The 26,556-nt window shown below is 27.7% G+C and overlaps 3 protein-coding genes across 5 annotated transcripts in view; 1 reads left to right on the top strand and 2 right to left on the bottom strand.

Moving 5' to 3' along the window:
• Positions 1-602: 602 nt before the first annotated feature.
• LOC107441030 (ERI1 exoribonuclease 3) lies at positions 603-12,468 on the bottom strand. Its single transcript, XM_043054110.3, has 7 exons — positions 11,952-12,468; positions 11,478-11,594; positions 8,078-8,137; positions 5,378-5,469; positions 3,615-3,687; positions 2,406-2,502; positions 603-741 (listed from the first exon to the last, which is right to left on the bottom strand). Exons 1-7 carry the CDS (start codon positions 12,192-12,194, stop codon positions 659-661), a joined length of 765 nt encoding a protein of 254 aa, XP_042910044.1. The 5' UTR covers positions 12,195-12,468; the 3' UTR covers positions 603-658.
• A 4,531-nt stretch (positions 12,469-16,999) lies between these two features.
• Positions 17,000-24,709, top strand: LOC139425834 (uncharacterized). The gene is made up of 3 exons (XM_087161386.1): positions 17,000-21,626; positions 22,348-22,441; positions 23,662-24,709. Exon 1 carries the CDS (start codon positions 17,119-17,121, stop codon positions 20,962-20,964), a length of 3,846 nt encoding a protein of 1,281 aa, XP_087017512.1. The 5' UTR covers positions 17,000-17,118; the 3' UTR covers positions 20,965-21,626; positions 22,348-22,441; positions 23,662-24,709.
• Positions 23,874-26,556, bottom strand: part of LOC107441029 (phosphatidylinositol 3-kinase regulatory subunit alpha) — a 49,168-nt gene continuing 46,485 nt past the window's right edge. For all 3 annotated transcript variants that reach the window (XM_087161387.1, XM_087161389.1, XM_087161390.1), the window contains one exon: positions 23,874-25,680. In XM_087161387.1, the coding sequence (XP_087017513.1) occupies positions 25,470-25,680 (211 nt within the window). In that variant the 3' untranslated portion in view covers positions 23,874-25,469. The remainder of the gene's footprint in view (positions 25,681-26,556) is intronic.

Raw genomic sequence — 26,556 nt, 5'->3', positions numbered from 1 at the left:
GAAATTGCGGGATGAGCAGCCAGAAGGTTAAGAATATGTAATGAATTTGATAAAAATTATAATGACATGGTACACAAGAAGGGAAATATTGCTCCATAAGAGGCTATTCACTATCATAAAACGTAAAAAGCTACAGAAACAGCTTGGTGTTGGACAAGTGGGTCATGAAGGTCAAGGCTTTGCAATTTGGTGACGGTATGGTGGTTGCCTTGAGGATTGGCATTGCACACCACCTGAGTTTACTTCCCAGATAAGCTGGTATCCATTGATCTGATGCTAAGTGGGCTTCAAGCCTTAAGCATGGAATAAAGCCCGCAAATTCTTCCCAGTGACAGTTCAGTGTCTTCAACCACAGTTACATTGAAACTACACCTAGATCATATTAATACAAATATTTTGTTGCAGATTAATTAGTCAATTATTTCTTTAGTAGTTAATATAGTTATTTAAATTGTTTCAATATATGTAGCTTAAAGGTAAAATTATAATTGATCAAATTTAAACAAATGTGTTTAATATTAAAACATGTCTACTTGGCTTCAAACACATGTTAGACGTTTATAATATCAAAATACCTTTTTATATAATATCAAAAGCAACACTGATGGATAAAATCTTTTATTTACAAAAAAATATACTTTCAAAGAAAAAGATTCCATTAATGTATCCCAGCATTACAAACATAAACAAGCCCTCGCTCAGCTAAATTTTTCATAACTCTTGCTATATTTTTGCAATCATCTGAAAAGCATAAATAAATTAATAACATAAGTATTAAATAGTAAATAAATTAACAAACTTTACAAAACATGAAGTCATAGTTTATATAATTAACATTTATGTTCATATAACTAACATTTATGAATTTTATTTTAATAAATCATAAGAATTTTTAACACACGTTATTTGTAAGAGTAATGTACTGCTTAACTTAAATTTTTAAAATCTCAAGATATGTTTTTGAAATCATCTGAAAAATATATATACAAAGACTATCATAGACTAGCAAACAAAATTAATAAAGAAATTTACAAAACACACAATTACTTAAAAAATATTAATACTTACATAACTAACAGTTATGAATTTTAATTTTTCAAACCATTATTAGAGTCATTAACTTCTAGATAGTACAGTAATCTTTAGTAGAAATGTGCCGGACACACAGCAATTATCCGGTTATTACCAGGTTATTAGTATGGCCAGGAAAAATTCTTTCTGGCTATCCAATAATGGTACTGTTAGATACAACCATGTTCAGAATTAAAGTAACCTTAAAACTATTAATATTCGTAGCTTTGGAAATCCATATATTCAATCATTTTTTTAATAATCAAGCTGAAATAATTAGTTTAAGCTCCACACATTTTACTTTTGAGCAGAATTTTAACTAATTAGAAACTTTAGTGAAATGAGAAGCTTTAGAACAGCGAAATATGTTTGTTGAAGAAAGTTGCCACTTAGGAGAAAGAAATAAAAAAACAGAAATCCAATGTTGAAAACTATTTTAATTAAATTAATATGATAGTTAAATATATACAAAATTTAGCAGAATGTTTATATGTATGTATCTTATACAAATCAGTAATTTTGAACTGATTTACAATGAATTTAGTGTACAGTGCAAAAGAAGCAAAAACAATCTGAATAGCTTTTAGTCTAATCATCGGATTTTTGCATTCTAAGTCTCAAACTTAATAGCTCGAGGAGATGACCTCAAATATGCTAATTAATAAAAGCAGGCGATATATTAAGTTACGAAACAAGACACAAAAATGTATTTTTTTGAATAAACACAATTTTTTTGATGGATTCGAATTTCGGACCCAAAAGATATAGGGGTAGCCGCAATCTGGAAAATATGGTCTCAATATTTTGGTCAGGATAGTGCTCTTAAGTTTAGATTCCTAAATGCTAATTTTACTTTTTGGGTATTTTCCCATATTTCAAGAACTTTTCAAGCAAATTGAAAATCCCTTTTAAAAAATTATAAAATTGGTTTATCTAAAGATAATTTGATGCAAAAAATTACTTTTTGTTCAGATTTATTATTTTTTATTACATTATTTAAGAATGGTTGAAAAATTTTTAAATTGTAAGATATACAATTTTTTACATCATTTTTAAAAAATATGTAATTTTAGACATTGGATTTTTAGACAAAAGTTGAGTGAAATTTACACAAAATTTGAGTGAAATCGGTCGTTCAAATTTTGCATATATATAACACGATTCTCTTCTTATTTCAAGGCACGTCAGCCTATTGTACTGGTTAGTGAATAACACTAACCAGTACACTATTACAGGCTATTACAAGTCTTTGCTATCTACAGCAAGGTTCTTCCAGTTTCCTTTATTTACTATATGAAAGGTAGCATCATTTTAGTAAGCTAATTATAACTTACCTACACCAGAGTGTAATCTGCCTTCATGCTCTAACTGGCAGTATTTAATCATTGTCATCATGTTCCTTGGATATACTGTTGTCAATTCAGCAAAACTCTATAAATTACACAAAAATATAATTTTTACAAATTTATGCTTGTACTTCCATCCCAATATGTATTAAAGAGAAAAAAAACAAGGTCAACTAAGTTTAAGAGTTTAGTTCAGAATATGAATTATCATCATATTCAAATAATCAATTTCAGAATGCATCGAAGCATTATGCAACATTTAAGTCATTGCTACTACATTAAATATTTTTAAAAAAATAAGGGTAACTAAATGTAAGAGTTTAGTGGAGAATGCGAATAAATATACAAATAAATATTCAAATAATCAGCTTTAGAATGTACAGATGCATTATACATTTAAGTTGTCTATAATTTTTGAATGACTTCGCAAATTGATACAGCCTTCTCTTCCCTGAATTCAAAACAATTTCAAGCGCAATATTTGAAAATGTGTTTTCTTTCGATTCTCAAAATAATTGAGATAAACATGAAAACCTATTTCAAAATTCTAAAATAAAAAATAAATATAAACCATAAATGAAAACAAAAATTTATAACTGCATTTATAAAAATATTTTCTGAATGCAAATTGTTTAAGTTATTAATTTTAACTCGATTTAATATTTTTGTTGTAGCATTGTGGAAAATATCTTTACATTTAGACATGAGAACAAAAATAGACCATATTAGCAACCAAATATAAGTGCTTCATCTGAGAAGTCTTCATTTCATAAAACCAATGAAATGATATATTATAATATAACTTCATAAATATAATAGCATATAAATTTCAAGATTTAAAAAAAAATTATTTCATTGATTATTGTTTGTGAATCATAACACAGCGAATTCATTTTTGCGAATAATTTTTGAACAGCATTACATTTAACAATCCTAGGTTGGCAAGTGTTAATATATTTGTCTAAAAAAACTTTGCTTTCATGAACAATTCACAAATCCAAAACCATTTCTAGTTTGATTATTCAATAAATAAATAAATAATAAATGAGAAAGATACACAAAAAGAAGAAACCCAAGGAAGATTAAAGAAATGAAAAATACAAATAAATAAATACAGAAAAAAACTACAAAGTTATTTTTCTAAAACCACATTATAGCAACATATATAAAACCACGAAAGTTGCAATATATACTTACAACTTTTACATTAATCCACTTTTTCATATAATCAGGAACAGGAAGTTTAAAACCTTTGCACTGCATTGGGAATCTAAAGTGATAAATATTTCATTAAAGTAAGTGATCCATGTGATGAAGTTTAAGAAATACACATTCCTTTAAAGTAATTAATTCACAATACAGAATTTTTGGAATTAATTTATTTGTTACATAATCAGAAAGATAATAAAATGAAAAGATTCTTTATATTTTTTAAAAAATAAACCTATTAGCAATAAAATTAAAATAATATATATTAAAAGATAAACAAAAACTTATAAGCAGGCATAATATAAATGTTACCCACAAAGTTTGAAATCTGCTTTTATATAAAATAGATAGGTATTTAATAAAATGCTAAAAACTGGCCAATAAAGTATGAGACAATTAAACATTTCACACACATTACCGAGGACTCTATAAAATGCCTAGGTATTATGAAGAGTGATGGTATTTTATGTATTTCTGATAATGGAAAATTTAATAAAAAATTAAAATATTAAAATAGTAATAGACAAAGTCAGCAAAAAAAAAATTGTGATTGGGTATAGAAAGAGGACAAACTACTTTTTTTTTGTCTCCATATTTTCTGTGTCACAATTCAGAATTTAATATAATGTTTTACTTACGTCACTTTTTAAGGAGAAAAGTAATTTACAAGAAATAAAATTAATCTATAAGCTATCTTAGAATGCATGACTGCTATAATTAAGAAACAGAAAATATTTTGTTAATTTAAAAGCATAAAATTTAATTAAATCTCATTTAACTCTTCATGGATCCTGAAATGCAGAAAACCCTATTTGGACCTGCACGTTTTTCCATGAAAAAAATTTGTTTATTTTACGTTATTATATAATGAAAATGTTGTAAAGAGAAGGAACATTCAGACTAATTTACAGCTTTTAAACATATATAAAGGTTTGATATAAGTAAAAAAACAACTTGAACTAACTTATTAGAAAAAAATTTACTTTAGTTTCATAATTCAGACTAAGCAAATAAGCATCTATAAATACATATAATTCAACAAAAAAAAAAAATAAATAAACTGCAAATGACTAATAATTCACTCCAAATCACTAGTGTCTGAGACATGTTAACTCGATTTTATGTTGGAGTACTTTTTCATAGATGAAGGGTGACATTGTCGATAACTACTATCCCCACAATATTCGAAAAAATTATTCATAATAACTGACTTCATAATTAATTTTTTTTTAAATTATCAGTTTAATATTGAATTTGCATAACAAATTGGGATACATTCTGTAAATGATCTCTCCTAGGATATACAGCTATTTCTTGAATAAAATTTTGAAGAAATGCTAAACAACTAGATTGCAATATTTATCTTTAATTTACTTCACAATCTATAAGAAATATACCATTAAAATGAAAAACATAAATAACATGTTATATAAAAATCAATTTTAAATGTTAAATGATATTCAAAAAAAGAGAAAGGCAAGTTAATGTTAAGTTTCAAAATTTTTTAATTTATTTATTTCTTAACTATCTATTTATTTATTTTGTGGTTCGGATAATGAAAATTATTATTTAAAAAATATTTTTCATGCAAAACTTTAACACAAATCTCTAAGAGTAAAAAAAAATAATAATAATTTACCTCTCTAATCAGTCATTTTTCTTCAAATTTAGACAAGATTAACATTTGTGCTTTAAAATTAAAACCTTATAACTTACAAAGAGTAACTTACAAAGATTAAGTGCATTCTTACATATATTTCAAATCCCAATCTCCACAAGTGGCAAATGCAAATTTTATATTTTTGTCTAACAGCTCCTCTTTCTGAAGCCATCTCTGAAAACTCTAAATATAAATGAAAGAGAATAACATCGATTAAAAAATATAAAATGAGTAATTAATTATTCAACAATAATATAAACATGTACTGAAGAAGAAAAAAAAATTTTTTTTTTCAATTAAGTTGCAAACAAAAACTGGATTCACTTAACAAGAGATATGATTAAATTTAATTTTACCATTTTTAGTAGTAAACAATTAATTCATTATACCTGTTCAAATATTTACACTGAACAAATCTTAATTTTATCTATTGATTTTTTTTTTATTCTTAAGTTTTGACCTTAAGTCATAAATTTAAGAAATCCATAGTTAAATATCAAGATGGGAGTAACATTCAAAATATATAGAATTATAAAGCAGAATTTAAAAATAAATATATAGATAAATCGAAAAAAAAAATCATGGCAATTTCAAAACAGTTACCACCATAGAATAGAATAGAGAATAGAATTAAATTTATCAAAAACTAGAAAATTATTTAAGATATGTAATATGCTCAATTTTTATGAAATTAGATAAATTACAAAAATGAATATTTTTAAAAAAAATCATAATTAATTACCAATATTTTCAAATTTTTATTAATTCCAAAGCATTACTCCATTGTTTAAATTGGAATATAGGTTATTATCTTATTTCAAGTTTTAACATTGAACTTGAATTTCTTTATTTTATTTTATAACCGTCGTTGAACAGCAGACCCAATTTTGGGTTTACGACTACTAATGTTCAACTCCATAGGCTTGTAATTTTGAACCAATCCAGCAAACAAGGAAACTCCTGGATCAGTACCCCCTGAGGTATGATTTGATATGGGAACATGGAGGACTTTGTGAATTGACAGATTTAACGTGCATCAGACACCATTTACTACAAAGGAGGTCTTCGGCCAGTGGGGATCGAACCCACAACCTCAACCTCTTGGACATGGGCCCAGTGTCCTACTAACCAGACCAGGTGTAACTTACATTACACTTGCATTGTGTAAATGACACATAACCCAGTATTGTAAAAGCAAGCAAATATCCCTAAATCAATTTTTATTTTCGCCTTACATTAACATACCTCCCAACATTGGAGAAATAAAATAGTGGAGATTTCACTAGCGACATTTTTTAGGCTACGAGTAAAGTTTTGATACATCATGCATTATCATGTAAGTCAAAAAGAGAAATCCAAAATTGGAAATAATATAAGCACTTACATTTAGTGAAGTAAAAAATATGTATATAATACCTAATCTAAGTAAAAATTTTAAACCATTGTTCATAATTAATTAAACTATATTTTATTTTATAACTGTCGTTGAACAACTGACCCAATTCTTTTGGGTTTACGGCTGTACTAATGTTCAACTCCATAGCCTTGTTATTTTGAACCCAATCCAGAAGGCAAGGAAACTCTCAGATCAAGTATTGGGAGAAATTTGCCTTGTCACAGCTGGCGAAAGTGAATGTCACAGCCGGCCACTCTCCAGAAACAAAATTTCCTAATTTTGCAATATAATGAGTTGAAAAACCCATAATAGTAATTTCAAATAAGTACATGGAAAATGTCTATATTGTTGCATTAAGAAAAATAATCAATATCAATTAGTTAATACTCCTTCATATTAATATATATTAAAAATTTGTAATTATTCTAAAATTTTCCTAATAAAATAATTTTAAAGTGGGATTTCAATCATCTCGAAATGAAAACACAGTAAATATGTCACTTAACATTTTTGTACAAAAGTAATTTTAGTGAATGAAATAATTATTGTATTGTTGATTGGAATCAACCATTTTTAAAATTACATCAAAGAGACAAATTAATTATTGTAAAATTACTGAAGAATGATCCATAAGATTTCTTACTGAAATTGCTTAAAATAATAAATAAGCATATGACACCTGAATACATCGCCATAAATATGTGATTATATAAAATTGTTAATAGAGTTTCTTTTACATAAATTGAGTGAATTCTCAAAAAAGTTGAAACAAAGAACCCTGTGGGTAAAGGCTAAATGACTGAGCCATGTATATATTTATTAGACGGTCCCTGAATTAGAACCACTGAAATTCGTGATGAAAAAATAAAAAGATGTCAAATCAAAAATTTGTGATTCTTCAAATCCATTTTTAAAAAATTCACTTTTGTATTCTTGAAAAATGAGCTGTTATGAACACATACAAAAATCAGAAGTATCAAGACTAAAAACTAAAAATCAGGATAAACGAGGATAAAGTATTTTTTGTTAGGAAAATCAGAACAATTACAAAACTTGAATGTTAAAATAGTCATCTGTACATTTTGAGTCTTCTTAATCATAATTTTTTAATTTGTGCAGTTTATTTCTAAACAATGAGTATTTTTTAATTAATCATTAATGTGAAACATATGATTTTAATTATACAATTTCATTAATTTTTAATTTGATTGGAAGAAGGGATAATGAGTGGAACCATTTTGTTTTTATCCTATCCTGTCACCATATTATACTAGATAGTTACAGGGACTTACTGTGTAAGCAGAGAGCAAAGTAATGAAACAAATATTAATTAAACAGTGTATAAATTTCAATAAATATTACAAATTTCAGTGACAAAAAAAACCATATTTTTACCTCATACACATCTTCAAAAACTGGACTGTTATCAACCATTTCTTGAGTTATACCTGTTAACTAGAATAAATTTTTTATTTTTATTTCCAAAGCAATGGATGCAAAAAAAAAAGTTAACACAAGAAAAAATATTTAAAAAACCTTTTTAACTTAAAATCAACATATAAGAAGAAACTAGTGCACTAAAAACAAAAATCAAAATAAACCGTTTAATATGAAACAGTAGCAATTCTTAAAATAATAATTTAAAAAATGTGGATTGTCACAATGATAATAAGCAAATTAAAGAAATATTATATTTTAGTTAGAAGCATTAAGCCATCCCATAAATTAAAACAGAATATTTTTTACATGCATAACCTACATTAAAATTGCTGTATAATCAATTATACAGTCGAACCCCGCTATAGTGAACCTGGGATATAGTGAACACTCGGATGTAGTGAACTTTTTTAGCGGTCCCGTCCGCATTCCAATTTGAATAATGTTATTTTTAACGCTTATAGTGAACAGCTTAGAACTTAGAAACTCTGTTATAGTGGACTCAAATTTCATTTTTTCAAATATCTTTTTCAGTCCTCCATCTTTAAACTTGTAGGTGTTGGGACTGAAAATGAATGCATTCCTATAAAATGTGTCATATTACTCTCCTTTATGCTTATCACTTTTAACTATACTGTAATAAATGTCAAACAGATCATTTATCTTATACTCCCCCCTCCCTGACAAGCCTCACTTTACCTCTTTTCCCCAAGCTTGCTCTACAACTAGTTAACTTGGCCACCTGCTGAATATTTGGAATTTTCTTATCTGTTCAAACCATATTCTTTACAAATCACCCCTTGACAATCAAGAAGGGGAACAATTTAACTCATTCTACAGCTGCTCTCTTCATATTCTTACATTATCTATTTGAGACAAGATTTTTATTTCAAAAGCAGTGAAAATGGCAAATTCTCTAAAGAGAAAAGCGTTTTCGATAGAGGACAAAGTTAAAATTGTAAAGCGTATTGATGATGGAACCAATCAATCGACACTGTGTAAGAAATTTTCCTTGTCAAAATCTACAGTCTCAAACATTTGGAAAAATCGAAGTGCAATTCTTGCGGCATACGACAAAAACATGGTTTCATCGAAAAAACTGCGTGTAGCTGAAAGAGAAAACGTAGAAGATGCTTTGTTAAGATGGTTCGAAATCTTGTTCAAAATGTAAAAATCCTGCATTCTTTGCACACTGTAGGTAAGAAAATTGATGAACTCAATTTAAAATCAAATTGTGTTTATCAAAAATCACAAATTTTTTTCATAAAAAGTGAAAATAAAACTAATATTTAGCGACATAATTACTTTTTCCATCAATTTTTGCTTTATTATCTGTTAATTAGTTAATAATTTTTTAAATAACTTATGCAAAATTGCAAAGCCAATTTTCAATCATTCAACTGTCTTATGCAAAAAATATTCTTCAAAAAATTTGGATTTAGTGAATCATCGGTTATAGTGGACACATTACTGAGTCCGCAGACGGTTCACTATAGCGGGGTTCGACTGTATATTCATTTCCATAATTTATTTACACTTCTCCTCTAACAAGAATTATTTCAGCATTCTATCACTTAGGGAAATTACACATCAAATTAAGAAAAGGACAATGATCAGAGGGTACTTATCTGTTTTCATTTTTTTTTGGGGGGGGGGAGGGGTAGAAAAAAATTACTAAGCATTTATTGATGCTACCAATGCAGAATTAATTGTAGTAAAAATTTGTTTCGGTATTTTAGTAGTTTCTAATCAAGGTACTATAATAATAAGTTTTTTTTAGAACGCTGAAATGGAGTACTGCTATTTAAAGAGTTTCAAATATTAATGAAAGCTATCACTTTTTTTTTAATATATATATATCAGGGTTGGCAAGTTTTTGACACATGACAGATTTTACCGGTTTATACCATGGTTTTTACCGTCACATCAAAAACCCATAGTTTTGATAAAACTGTATTTTAATTTGAGTTTAACTGCTTAAGATTTAAAATTAATTCATTTTTGGGCAATAAAATTAGAAAAAAAAGTTGTTAAAAGATATTTAAGAACAGATTTTTGCATTTTCCCAACATGATTATATCAAATCATACTATTTGAAGTAAAATATTAGGATACTAAACAAAATTTTCAACATTTCCAAGCATCATTTTGTTTGGCATATTACATTACTGAAGAATGTCAAGTCATTCCTGACTTAGAGTTTGTTAGTAGTTACAAGTTTTGAAAGTTTTGTTTAGCTTATTTATAATATTTAAGAAAAGCCAAATTTTAAATTCTTCTTTTTAGTTCTTGAATTTATTAATAGTTCCAAGTTTTTTAGTTTGTTTGTTTATTTCTAACAATTAAGAAGTGCAAAATTTTGAATCCTTTGCAAATCAAGCTATAATGATAAAAGTTAAGTATCACTATTTTCAATAAGTATGCTACAATATTTCTGTATGAATGTATATCCTTCTATAAGAATACGTGTATATAGTTGCAAAATCAATAGCAATCATTTACAACACATATTTATAAAGGCAATTAAGTGAAAATAATATACTGTCCGCTATATGCCATAAATTAAAGAAAACAGTAGGTTTCTGACGGTTTTACTGGTAAAAGCACGGTTTTTACCCCTGTCATGTCAAAAGCCAGTTTTTGACGGCGAAAACCCAACCCTGATATATATATGTCCTCTTTACTAAAACTCTGAAAGTCTCTTTGAATATGTCAGAGAAATAAAGAATATTTTCATGAATTATCATCAATTTAATTTTTTTAAAGTAAAAAACTAAAAAGTGATAAAATAATTAATCTTTTTGCAGGTATTTCGTACATTTACTTCTTATTTTTTTAATTGTGTGAAATTCAGAGAACTGTTATGACTATGCAATTTAATCTTGCCCTTTACAAAACTTGGATCCCTGCAATGTTCATTATGAACTAATTGAAAAACATCATGTTAAAATATCAAAACTTGTACAATGTGTTAATAAAATAAAAATCATAATATGTAGCATAAAAGAAATAACGTGACCACTCTTCGAACAAAACAAAACTCCCTGACATCCCCAGAATAAAATCCTAAAAATTTTCATGATTTTGTCAATTTCAGTTAGAGAGATTTCAAAGCACAATTTAAAACTTTATTTATAAGATTTAACATGAATGTGAGAAAGAAATTGTTAATTTTTTCAATTGAAACTTATTCAATATTATTGTACCGAAAATTACGTATATTTTATGAATTACTCAAAATGAATAAATAAAGGTTTACTATTTTTTTAAAAAAATAAATAAATAATTTCATTAAAAGTTTATGCGTTTCTTGAAAGAAACTGTTTTCTGTACAATAAACAAAAATTATTCTTATTACCTGGGAACAAAACTTTGAAAGAGTTGGATTGGTTATAGGTCTCACGTATGCATGAAAGATTGATTCAATATCAAATGTCTTTGCACATATTTTAAGAACTGGAAATTCTATAATTTCCTACAAGGAAAAAAAAAACAAATTAAGAAGGCAAAATACAATTCTAAAAATTAAGAAACATTAAAAATATTATGGAATTAACCACAACTAATGAGATTAATAATGCATTATCATCACACAAAAATTGTACAATACAATGAATAACAGGATATAGAAAATGACAACTACATATTACAAGGTTAATGAAAGTAGTGCTATTTATATATGAACTTAAAATCAAAAAGCAGTCTTTAGGGTAGAGTTATGGAAGTTATTAAATTATAGACACATCATCAACAGACATAACTGTATAGGAGGGCAAAAGAAAGCAAATATAATCTGAATATTAAAAGAATTTTATTAAAATCAAACACATACTTGGGGGACAACATTAACGGGAGAATCACATGTAGCTTCAAAGTCTAAAACCAGGATATAATCATAACTCTGTTCTTTTATTTCGGCACTTCTAGGTGGTAATTTTAAAAAAGGTGGTATGGTATAGCTCGGCTTTTCATTAGTAGATTCAGCAATATCTACAAAATTTCGCTGTAAAGGCCTGCAAGATGAAATATATAGTATTTGTGAAGCTTTCTGAAGTAATCTTCGATATTTAAACATGGTCGCTGTGATTTAATATAATAATGTGGTGTATTGATTATTGAAATTACTTCACATATTCATGTCCTTAAATCACTGAAATGAAACACTCAGACTATATATTCAAATTTTTAAACTTTATACATTTGAAAGGTTTGTTCAGTTCAATATTTATTTGATAATACTCTTACTAAAATCTATTACTGAAATAACTCGTTGAAAATATTCATTCTAATAAATTTTTCGTTCTGCATGTTGTTGTTTACATTTTTAGTGAAGTAAAACGCTTTCAACTACTTGTTTTTGTAAACATTAAGGTTTTTCTTACAAACTAGCGGGAGCATTTTCACTTGCAGCAGCACTTGCGTTTTTTTTTTTTTTTTTTTTTTTTTTTTTTTTTTTTTTTTCAGAAATTCTCGCGCAGTGACGCTGCGTGACCTTTGAACGATATTTAGAAAATGTATGCAAGGAATTATAAAATTATTAGCTTAACTACGGATGGGCATACACCAATCTAAATTGGAATATTCATTTGCATACTATTTGTTTGTATTTCTTGCATTCAACAAAATTTTTTATGAAATTTTTTTCGAAGATCTTGCATAAATTTATACAGTTTTATGATGAAAAAAAGTTTTATTATGCATAATTATAAATAATGCATAAAAAAAAGGGACAGAAAAAATATTTCTACACTTTTCACTATTCAGACGATTTTTTACAAATTTATTATACATTTTTTCCTCTGTACTAAAATAGGTTGTTCTAGTCATCAAGTTGGTGAAAGATAAGGTATGAATAAGTTTGCTCAAAATATTTAATAAATGAAAAAAAAGTTGGGTTTTCACAATAAAAATTGCGATTGCATTGCTGTTAATTAGCTATAAAATTATTGTTAGTAATTAAAATGATAACACCTAAGTCTGTGCTTTTTATGTTTATCCTAATTTTAGAATAATTCTAATGTAAAAAAATCCTTTTAAATCTGACAATTTAGAATTTCTTTTACACTATTTCACTTTATTATTACTGAAAAACTTTATCTTAATATTTATAGTTCCTTGGAATGTTTAGCAATTTCATCATTATCAAATTTTCAATCATTTGAAAATTATTTTTGAACGAATTTATATTTCCTTACTATTAAGACTATTCATTAAATACAGTACTGTATCAATGTATATGTACTGTGATCAACGTACAATGATGGCCGAAATTTTTATTAAAATTGCCTCAGTAATTAAAACAATTTCATTTAGTGCACTTTATATTTTTCCTAATTTCCCAATTTAAAAAAATTACTTTTTTACTCATTTATTTTCTTACTATGTTACTGAAATTTTTTATCTTAATATTTATAGTTAGGTGCACTGTTTAGCTATTCCCTTTAACTATCGTCGTTTTTGATGATTCAAAGATCATTTCTGCTCGCATTTAAGTAATTTCACTCGTCATCATGCGTATTAATTGTGAACTGTATTGATTCACATGCATTGTGATTTTAGTTACAATGAAACATCAGTGGCCGAAATTTTATTAAATTTGTCTTCGGAATTTTAAGACAAATTTTAATTGTCTCAGATTTTCTTTTTTATTATCTTACCTTTTATATTCCTAATAAAGAAAAAAAAATTTTTTTTTCTTAATGAAGAAAAAAAAGAATTTTAATTTTTCTATTTCAACTCTTAGGAAAAGTATGTTTTTTTTTCCTTCCTGATTTCACTTATATTATAGTTTTTATTCTTTATTTTACCTACAACAAAAATGCATATTATATTTTGTCAGCTTTTTGCAAAAATAAAACTCGTTTTTCAAAATTAAAGTTTGCTTAACTTACCAAAAAGACAAATTGAATTGGAACTAATCTTAATGGTTCGATAAAGTATAAAATTTGGCCAATTTTTAGAATTTTAATTTGAAAATTGTCCAAGTTAAAGACTTGTGAAAAACTAAAACTTTCACAAAAAATTACAAACTTGCATAATTTATAAATGATTGTAACTTTTCTCCTAATTGTTGTAAAAGAAAATTTCAAACACGATTGCAAAGCCAACAAATTGTCCTTTCAATTTTTGCCATATTTGACCTTCTGACGCAAAGTAAAATTAAACTATTTGACCTTCTGTATCAAGGTCAAATTATGAAGATAACCTGTTTTAACGTTTGACCTTATATATCTCAAAATAACCCTATATATTTTTTAATTAATTTATTTATTTTTATCCAGAATTGTTTGAATTAAATTAACAGAACTATTTAAACAAATACTGCTACTTTTAAAATATCTTTAAATGCATTTGTTACAAAGCTATTGAAGTATATTGAGCAACAATAACTCTGAAATATAACATCTTATATTTCCTTTTTATATTATTTCACTAAAAAATGAAGAATCCTGTGTAAATTCGATTTTTTGATTTGTAATTTAATTTTAAAAATGTCTGCAAGATTTTTTTAAGAGAAGTGAATAAATTTTTTTTCCAATGACCACCTTTTTTAGAATGATCCACTTGGGCATCATACAGGCATGTAAAGGCAGATTTGTTCTGCCCGTGATTCGAACCCCGAACATTTCTGATGCAATTCCCTAACCCCTACACAGGCCGGTGGGTGAATTAATAATAGATATAAAGAATAAGAAGAGAAAAAAGGATGCTGCTTTCTAAATATTTTATTAGTAGATTTTATTATTAGTATAATAACTAAGAAAATTTGAAAGCTGTGCTATATATTGTCAAATTTGTAACAAATCCCTTGATTTTTTAAAAAATATTTATACGGCTTGCAATAGTTTAAGAAATTCAAATCCTCCAATTCTAAAAAATTTGCATTTCTCTTTCTTAGCTGCAAAAGAGCGCAAGATACCTTAATAAATTTCTATAGCTTTCCTATCCTACCAATGCTGCAAATTGATACATGTGTAGCAAGATGTCGTAACAAAAAAAAACAAAAAAAATCTGTAATTTTTTTAGGATATGTGTTTGTAGATAGATATTAATGGTCAAATCTATAATTATACTAATAGATTATTTTATATGTATTTTTTATATATTTTTTTTTTACTTCACACGATATTTTTTACGATCTTAACTAGTAGAAGTTAATAAATATTGTAAACGAAAATAAAAGTCTCATCAAATACCTTTCTATTTCTTAATTAAAATTTTTATGAACCAAAACAAGAGCTATTAACTAACGAATTTAAACTTTTTCCCTTTTCAAATGCCGTTTTAATTCTTTCACGCATATTGCTTCTAAAAAACGCAACTCCGGTGCTTGAGCTTCACAAATTTTTATGAATAATGACTACTAAATATGTTATAAATTGGCATCTAAAGATATGTCTACATAAGTAGTTAATTTTTACTAGGAATTGTTATTTATTAACTAATATATACACATGATGGCCAATGTACTAGAACCAATCGAGATTTTCTGTTAATTGCTTGTTATCGTTAGTAGCAAAATCAGTTTATGACGAGCGGTAAATCTCATCAAAATGGTTAAGGTGCATTTCAGAATAATCACAGTATGATTGGAGAAAAACGACAGATGTTTCATCATTTGAATTTGAGCTTACTGTTGGTGCCAATATATATAGCGGGAGCAGGTGGCACGATCGTGGAGACAACAGAACCCGTTGGGTTCTTGAAACCGACCACATCAAAAGTTTGAAATAGAACCCACAGTTATAGTCTAGAAATACGTTTCTTCTTGTCAACAACTACATATGCTACTTTTCATATCCATTTGCTGTTCACTGGTGTACTCACTATTGTTCTTGCTTCATCTGTTGTTTCACTTTTTTTATTTATTTTTTATTAACTAATGTGATACACATTATTGTCATCTGCATAACGCAATTGTGCTTTGTATTTGTGGCGAAGTTATGAATTTTGTAATTGTTTGCTTATGTTCTGTTTATTGTGCGAGCTAGACTGTCGGCCAGACGTGGACTATACGGTTAAGGGTTTTGCAAACCTATAGGTACGTGTCCACGTCTGGAAGAAAAGAGGAAAAAAAAGTCATAGTCTAGAAGACGTAAATTAGGTTCGAACACGGTGATGGACATCGTCTTAACAAGGTTTATCCAAACTGATTTCGGGGTGAGCCATGCGCAGATAATTGCAGAGGAGGCGAATACTTATTCAGATGCCTGTCAGGAAATCTCTCATTCTGCCTAGAATGCCAAAATTCGTTTACACAGTAACGACTACACGGTTTATCTGGACTAATGATACACGCTACATCACATCGTGTTTTTCTCTGATTGAACAAGCAGAATTCAGCTTGAATCCCACAAAGGCATGAATTTCTCTTCCGAAGTTTGCGGATACTTCACAAAAGATAGTGTACAATACATAGTGCCAGAAGCGTTCAAAACTCCGAAACGACTTTCAACACTTTTTTTTCCTGGAGACTGCAAAGATCGGATCTGAACCTAACATGTTAAGGACACATCCGACGGCAATTTTCTCTTTCATCTAATTTACAAGATTTTTAAAATATAAATTCTCTGAGGAAACTAACCAATGCATAATATTCTTTGGGCATAAGTGCGCTTCAGAAGCCTTTAAAATCTATGCCCTCTAGAATACAGGTTGTTGTCCACGCAAAAAGAAGTTCATTAAAATATTAAGGTTTCTAGTTCATTGGCCAGTCCAGTGTGTGTATAGACATAACAGATTTATCATGTCAAAAATTGATCCATAAAAAGACGATACTTCGTAAGCCTTCTCAGTGATTTTAAAAGTTCTTAAATGTGAGCTGTTCATTAAATGTCTAAACTTATGGATCAGAATTAATATTTTACCGCTTGTAGACACGTTATTAATAATTTTAAATTATAAAATATAACTAAAATAAAATAAAATTGAAATATTAATAACCTTATCAAGCATTTTTTTTTCTCATTGGTAATTTTTTGCTTTTTAAGGAAGAAAAAATGTCCATAGACAAATACTTTAAAAATTTCGATGCTTCCCTATTAAGTCTGACTCAAAGCATAATTAATAACATAGATACAGAATGGCAGAGAATCGGAAAATGCGAAGAAATAGCCATTTCAAAAAAAGAAGAAATTGCGGTTACAGAAGAAAGTATAATGAGGTTGAATGAGAAAAGATCTCTTTTGGAAAAAGAGTTAAGAAGCACAGAAAACAAAAATGAAACTTTGAGAAAGTCTAATAATGAGCTAAAGAAAAATGTGCTAAAACTACGTAGAGAAGAGGAAAAATCATCGACAGAATTAGAAAAAAAGAAACAAAAATTAAAAGATGCACTTTCATTGCATAAAGCAAAATGGGATGAACGGTATAATAATCGTTATGCTAAAATACCTTGGATACAAGAGCTTGAACAAGCAAGACAAACATTCAACGAAGCAACAGAGCAGCTCAAATGCCTGAAGTCAGAATTAAGGCAATGTCAGGCAGACGTTTTTAAGGCGAAGTGTGAAAGAGGTCGAAGGAATGCAGAAGAAAGTGGCTTCTATCCTTTAAAAAGTTTTATTGTGCGAATAGCTGGAATAGGAACTGAAATATTTAAATTAAAAAGTGATAAAATAACACTTACAAGAGAAATTTCGAAATTACAAGAAGAAATAGGTGTCCGTAGAGCCTTTAAAGAGCAGACTACACAAATTGAGAGAGAAACTGTAACGCATACATCAACGGAAAACAGCATTTCAAATGCATTCATGAATACGCAATCCATTCAAAATGTTTATGATTCGAAAAATCAACCAGATTTTGCTTTTACTACAAAAAGGACTGAAGTTAATGTTTGTGATAAAATAACACCAAACATGGGCAACCAGTGCACAAGTCCTACAATGATACACAATTCAAAATCTTATAATTATCAAAAAGAAGCATTGATGAGAAATCGTTACTCTCCAACTACAAATACACAAAAAGTATTAGTTACCGGTGAACGAAACAATCATGTCCAGACTAGTGGCACAAACAGTTGCATTCCAACTATAAATACAGCAAATGCTTTAGTTACTACAGAAAGAAAAATTTCTTGTCAAGGGAGTAAAATACGCCAACGCATGGAAAAATTAAAATTATACACACCAGTATTCAGTTCCCCGCCTATAGAGGAATCATTTACTGTCTCAACAGAAAGAGTACCATCTATTCCAACAGAAAAGGCATCAATTTCTAACGTTTTCTGTTACCCAGGAAGGATATCTCATGTTTTTCCAACACCTGCAAAGGATGAGCATAAAAGTAAAGCAACAGTTATTTCCCAAAGACACCCTTTATCATCCACTACAGTATCAAATAATTACTTGAGCAAGACTGATGAGGTAACTGAACCAAACGCTATTACAAGTGAAAATAGGATGGAATTTGAAAACACTACCTTGGGGAAGAAAATAAGATATCAAGAAAAAAAAATTCCACAAGCTATTAAAGGAAGTGAAACATACATCAGGGAAAACAAAGCCATCACTAACCAACAAGAAAAATCAAAAGATCGAATGGAAATTTCTTATGAAAATTCAAATGAAGAAGAAACCTTATCACCTCAAGGAGAGAAGTCAGAAAGAATTCAACAGAATAAAATAGAAATAATGAAAACATATCTACAGCAGGAATCAACATACAAAATTCCAAGCAAATATCAAAATATGAATGCACAAATGCTTAAAATGCAGTTTCAGGAGAAATTCTATCCTGTTCCTCCTGAAGACAATGAACCCAATAAAATAAGGATAATGCGAACAAATTTTCAAGCAGAAACAAATCACACAAGTCCAAGAAGAGATCAAAATAAGAATGCACCAATGCCTGAAAGTCAATTTCAAGAGAGAATGGATTTTGCACTTATTAATAAAGAGAATTCCATAAGCAATGAAATAGAGATAGAAACGAGAGATCAAAATATGTATGCAACAATACCTGGAACTCAATTTCTGAAGACAATGAATTTTGTCCCTTTAAACAAAACCCATACTGATGAAGAAGAAAATTCTATTAACCAATCCCCCAAAACTAGAAACTCTTCAATAGGTAAAATACAATTGAAGGATACCTCTCCCTATTTTTCAAAGAATAAAGGGGAAAATAGTGCAAGTTTCAAAGATCCGAATAATCTCTTTGATAAGTCAGAAAATCAAGATCATATCGAAAAAAGAGATATCAACAATCAAAATAAAAAATCAAAAGATAACTATATAAGTATTACTTCAGAGGATAGTTTACAGATATTTTCAAGCACTAAAACGCACAAAAATTTAGAAACTAATGCAAGCCCTGAAGATTTAAATATGTCAGAAAATCAAGCTAATACGGCAAATATTGAATGTGCTACTATTGTAAAGCAACAAATCAGCAATATTAACAAGGAGTCAAATCAGAAGACAAGTGCTCCAAAAAATATCAAGATTTCACAAATAAGCAACAATGAATTGGCATCCTCGGTTGATAAATTGGAATTGCTAAAACCATTCGCTTCCTCACAAACCAACAGACAAGAATATTCAGAAATGAATGGCGATGGCGAGATTATAACAACAGTTTTCTCACCTCTGGACCAAAATATGTCAGAGAATCTAATTGATATTAATAATGGCATGGAAAGTAGAGAAAAACAAACACAATCTTCTCAAGAGAATGTTATTACTCAAGAATCAGCTTCTAGTCATCAATCAATGGAAGTAGAATATTCTCCAACAACACAGTCACAAATGATTCCAAGGGATAAACCAATGGAAGTTGAAGAAACTCAAATATCAAATGCAATGACTAAGAATGTACAGAACGACACACACATATTCTCCATATCTATGGAAATTAATAACCAAGCAAAATGTTCAAGCACTCCCAAATATACATCAAATGAAAAATCTCTCACTTCGCTTATTATTACAGAAGCTTCTAAAGAACAGTCTTCATCAAACAAACCATTGATTAACCAGTACAAACAAATAAACAGACATAATCAATCAGCAAGTGATGAGGAAAATATGGAAGAGTTCCACACACCTATGGAAATACCTTTTACATCTCATATTATGGGTGAAACTAAAGAATTAAGATCCTCACTAGACAGACCATTAATTAAACAGATCAAACAAACGACAAATAAAATTAATCAACCAGTGAGTAGTGAGGCAAATAAACAAACATTCCATACATCAATGGAAACTAATGATACAGGGAATTCTACAGTTAGTGATCACTCCACATCCCTTGAGGTATATAATACACCACAAGCTGAAGATAACTCCTCAGGCAAGAGACCCCAATCAGATAAATCAGAACAGATGGCACCAAGAATAAGTCCTTTTGATTTAGAGAAACACAGGCAGGTTATTAATGAAATTAATAAATCACCAGATTTCACTTATCCATCTCGCTTTATGTACACCACAAAAACATCAGTACAAGGAAACCAAAAAGATGCCAGTTTGAGAGATATATCCGTAGATACTTTGTTTGAGCCAGTGCCATTCATCAACATGGTTAACTTGAGCAACAACTTACAGCCTGAGAAAAACCAAGAAAAAAATACATTTTTGTCTTTTGATGATTACGATTATTTGGCTGATTCCCCACCATTAACATTAGAAACAGGGAAAGAAAAATCTATGTTTTCATTTGGACAAGATTCCCCAAAATCTCCAGCACAACCAAAAGATTTCTTTCCTCTTTTTGCTGCAGATGCCAGCAAAAACGACAATGAAAGTAACAAAAAATCTGACTTTGTTTTCAACTTTGGTGGATCAAGTGGTATTAAATCACCAGAAAACGACTCCTCTTTCAAATTTTCGTTCTGAACTGACAAAAACAAACAGTATAATGTTAAACTATTATTTCTCGCCTAACTGAAATATTATTCAAAATATTTAATAGGCAAACATATACAGAAACACATCATTAGTAGTATTTAGTTTTGTTCCTTTAGGAATGAAAACAAATTATTTGTAACTACTATAAATGTAATACAAACTTTTTCTTTAATAAAATATATCCTAATAAGTGTCACTTTTCAATCATAGCTTTTTTTTAAAAAAAAAAATTGAATTTTCAAATTAACGTTTTAAAGATTCATAAAAAAAATTATTTGCAAAAAACTTTTCTTTGGTTTTATATATTGAACATTTGGCAGTAATCTAAGTTAGGAGGAATGGCAAAATAATAGTGGTAAATAAGTGAGCATAAAGGGAAATATGAATGCTATTTAACTTCAACTCATATTATTTGTGCAATGGTTAATTCATGTTTTTCAAATATCAAAACCAGTTTATAGAGAAAAAAAATATCGGTAAAATATTAAATATTTTATTACTGTAGTAGAATAGCATATTAGATGAAAACATACGCAAAGTCATCTATATTTATTAAATTGAGACGTTATTCCCTTTTCTTTTTAATAAATTATTTTATTTTACAAAAACAATAGTACAAAATTAAAACCAAGTGATTCCGATAAAACAAGGTGCGTAGCCAAATTTTTCAACAAAAAATAAGTACCTTTTAAGCACTCAAAAAAAGTATTTTTAAGCACTTTAAAAAATATCATAATTAGGCAGGATTGGCAAATTTTTGACACTTGAAGGTTTTAACCATCATGTAAAGAAAAACCTTTTGACATAATTTTTAAAAATTGTGAAAAACCCAAAATTTTCACCGAAGGATAATTACTAGCTATTATAAATATGAAGTAATTTTAAGTTAACATATATGTAAATTAACAGGTGTTCAAACAATTATGTTCTTGAATTATTTTAACATAAAAGTTTTTTTTATTTTGAAAATTACTGTTAAAAACCCAAATTTTGTCATAGAAAATTTTAAATAATTATAAATCAAAATGTGTCAAATTGCAATTGATCACTCACTTTGTTTAATTATTGGAGACAAAAATAATTATCTTATAAAAAACACTTAACAATCATCTTATTTTTTATACGTAAAATCAGTTTTCATTTACTTCCCTGCCCTCTGTACACCAAGTTCATTTTTCAGTTTTGTATGAATAAGACCAAAATTTCAAACTGTTCTTACAATGTAAACAATGTCTTTTTTGCATAATTCATGGTGATAATAAACAAGAAAAAGAAAGAAAAATCTTTTTTTGGAAGAGGAAAAATTAAGCACTTTTTAAAAACAAAATTCGAAAAAAACATCTTTTAAAAACGCTACATACCCAGTAAAAGTTTTAGTTCTGAGGAAACTAAAGAAGAAAAAAAAAAGGCCTGACGCTTAAACTATGTATTTTAAAAAGTTTTAAAAGCAGATGCTTAGATTAAAGTTTGTTTTTACAAATATAAAAAGATTTTTTTTTTTACAAAACAAAACCATTCTTGAAGTTACTAATTGAATAATTGTAAACCTCAAATACTTAATTCTATTTTCAGATTAGGTTTTAAGCAAGAGCACATTAATACATAAAAAATTAAGCCATTTCTGCACAATTATTTAGTAAGTACAGCATCTAAGTAATTTAAATTGTCAAAAAAAATTTTTAACACTACTTTATTTCTCATGCTGAGGGCCCGGCGATGTTGGCTATTACCCATTTAACATCATAGTACATACAAAGTAAATTAAATGTTGTGTGAAGGCCGTCAATGATTGTGAACAGAGAGCAGACATGGAAGTGATTTTGGGCTGCATCTGTAACTCAATTAACATTGTCCAGGAAGCACATGTTAATTAGAGATACCACGAGTGCAAGCAACACTAATTTTTAACAATACATGGTTCGTCTTGCCTGAAAGGAGCTATGTAAATTTAAATATTTATTCAAAAATAGGACATTTTGTAATCAATACATGGAAGCATTAGGAGTCGCAATTAAATATTTCATTGAGAAAAAATAATTTTTAATGAAAAAATAATTAAAATAAGATAATTACTGCAAAATCATTAATAAAGGTAATAATGGAATTAAAGTAAATAGAAACCAGTTTATTTATTGGGTATAATTGAATTGTAATTCTCATAGAAAGGTGTTAATTTATCAATTTCATCAAAATAACTAGTTTTTTAAGGCTTTTATTTCTAAAATTAATTAAGTTTACCTCAATAATTACTATTTGTTAGATTATGATAGCATTTTTGTTTGCTTTGTTTTTCTCACTTAAATGTTAATAAAGGATTTCATTTCTGAAAAGGATTTAAAAAACAAATAGAAAAGTTACAATGAAATGCATATATCTATAATATTTTTATTCTATTCACAATTTCAATATTTTTTTTGTTTGAATATAGCACAAATAATTTAACAATTATAAAATGTTTATTTCAAATCGCAACTTCGCAAAAGAAAAAAAACTAATATACCTTTGTTAATATACCTGTTTCGCAATTATGAAAAATATTTGTGAAAACAATTTTGCAATTATAAAAAATGCTTGCAGTTTAAAACAGGATTAGAATACGTTAGGAAAAATATTGAGTAAAAATGTCCTACTTTGGAACAGGTTGCAGTTACTAAGATAAACCAGCACAGTTTCAAAGGATTCAAGTTCCCAATTTCATTGGATTCAAAAAAACTAAATGTACCACATCACTACGAAACATTTAGTTCAGTTGAATCCAATAAAAAGAACATGGTAACAAAAAAAAGTTAAATTAGATATTAGTTGGAAAACTAGATAAAATAACTATTTCAGAATTATAATTAAAATTATCAATGTGTTTAAGATAGTATCAAAGATAATAAATAAAACCAAATCTATGATTTAAAAAAACAGCTTTTATTAAAGTACTTATGAAATTTTTGGGCAAAATCCCTCAGTTCTTTTGTACTCTGCACAGAAAGATGGGACACTTGCCAGATTGCTTTTGGAACAGCTCTTATAATTCTGTAAGTCAGAATTTCAATGCTTTTGATTAGCATTCAAAAACTTTACATCATATCACAATTGAAAATTTTTTTTACAGGATTTCATTGAAAAAAATCATGCTACACTTTAAAAATGAATCATGACACACTTCAGATTTTGATTTCATTTTCTTTTTAAACAGCTTTACATTTTTTCATTAAAAAAAAAATACATAATGACTAGCAAAACATTTTCTGTATAAGGATTATACATAGTGTGGAGCATAGAATTTTTAGGGGAAAAAATAACTAAAAATAAAGTAAATCCATAAAATTTTCAGACAAAAATTTTAAATAACTTTAAAAGCTATACATTTTATTCCATAACAATATATATAGCATGCCATATTAAATTTTCTTTTTTACCTTTGACTAATAAAGATGACACATAAAGAAAGTTTCGATTGCACAAATTTTGGAATTAAGAAGTGTAGCATTTTTGAAAATTTATTGGACACATTACAGATCTGATAATGAAGTTACATCAAGCACTTGACATCATAAAAAGTATAAAAAAATGAAATACATAATGCACCAATAAATTTATTTCTAATGGCTCACTTTTTCATTTCAAAGAAAATATAAATATTCCATTTGATTACATAAACAATATTTTACAAGAAAAACTGCAAACCAACTACATTTTTTTATTGTTTCTACAAAATAAAAAAAAAAACAGTTAAAAAAAATCTTCAAGAATTCTATAGGTGCCACATTTACTAATAAAAAAGCCATCAAATGCTATGCAAAATGATATTTTGAAATAGATTACATACAGCAGGGGGAAAAAAGACATCAATTATCTGTTCTATAGTAAAAAATACTATCAAATAGATGCAAATCAGTCCAAGAGTGAAACATGGTGAAAAATATGTACACATTTTTATGCCTTTGGCATTTCTTTTGAAGCAGCTGCACCTCTAGCAATGAAAAAAGTCTGCACAAAAAATAATTATAAACCAATAAGTACTCTCTTAAGCTTTAGTGGTTATCACAGTAAAAGATTTTCTTTTTTAAACACATTCTTTGGGACAAGTTTTTTTTTTCTTCTCTGAAAGATTTGTCATGCCTATTTCAGCAGTTCTGATATAGACTATCACCGTTTAATAGGATATTTGTTGAAATTATTACAATCAAGTCCATCAGATAATTCAAACAAAATATATCAGTCATTCAGTTTGCTATTCACAATCTTACCCAAAAAAATTTATGCAATCATAACAAAAAATATGCAATATAGTGAATGTCTGTCTAATTTATCTAAGTTTGTAGTCCAAACAGAAAATATGAACTTTAACCATTAACATGTCGTAACAGATGCCATTTGAGAAAATTTACAATTGTTCACACTCTAGGGAATTTTCAGTTTTCAAAATTTATGGCAATAGAAAACTTCCATTTTCTTTAAACTCTAGGTTTTATGAGTAATAGAAAAAAGGTGATCAAAACCTAGCTGGCAATATTCACGTATTGTTCACTTTCTGAAGAAAATATTGGGTACATTAAAGTCGTCTTTAGAGAACTATTATGATCCTCTAAAGAGGTCTGTGCGTAATGAAGAACAAGATTTTTTAAGGTTGGGAAGGCGTTGTAAGGTTCAGCAAATCCATACCCATCATCCGTCTTGCGAATCAAACAATGACCAATTGAACCATTCACACTGAAAAATTAAAAAACAAGTATAAGAAGAAAACATAAAATATTTCAAACCTCAATCAATTCGATAAATTAATAATTCATAAAAGTGTTATTTATGTACAAGCAAATATCTCTAGATAAGAAATTGCAATTAACAGTAAATTATATAAATAAAGTTCTGAAACTACTTAAAGTGTCCCAGTAGAAAACCTGCCATTCTCCATAAGTCATTAATGTTATAGGTATAAGTACAGGTAAATTAATTTCACAGGTGCAATTAATGAAATTTCCTGTTAAGTAATATCTCCAATTAAGGCAGGAGCTATTAAATTTTTACATTTAATTATTTGCTACAAGATTATAATTTTAAAAGATAAGCAAAATTTATAAATTTGTTAATAATTTACAATTTGTTTAAATACCAAAATGGGTACTTGTGCCTTTAAGTACTTCTATCTAAAAATTATTTGAAAGTATTTTAAGACTGATCTGTTCCCATACTAATATTGTCATGCTTAATGGATACTTTTAAAAGTATGTGAAATGATTTATATAACACAAAACACTATACAGTAAATCTACTTGTTTCAAGGTTTGAATTATAAAGATTTTTAATGCATTTTAAAAAATAAAGGCTAAAACTTAATTTCGTTTGGTTTAAATTGAAATTACCTATATTTTTATTTTTTATAAGATGTTTCAAATACTGTGAAAAAATGCAGTTTCAAAGCTTTGTAATAAAGCATAATACCGAGTGTCAAGGAAATAACAGCATTAAAAAAATAGTTTTAACATGAAGTATTATTCACTTCACAGATGTCCCCTAAAAAAGCAATAATAAATATCTAAAAGTTATTTTATTTAAAATCTTGGTTAAGTACAAAAATAAAAATGTTCT

The sequence above is a fragment of the Parasteatoda tepidariorum genome, chromosome 4, assembly GCF_982258835.1.
Source record: "Parasteatoda tepidariorum strain Cologne lab strain chromosome 4, Ptep-v5.0, whole genome shotgun sequence".
NCBI lineage: Eukaryota > Metazoa > Arthropoda > Arachnida > Araneae > Theridiidae > Parasteatoda > Parasteatoda tepidariorum.
Note: the sequence above shows the minus strand (reverse complement) of the source record. Positions and strands in the feature narration are given on the sequence as shown.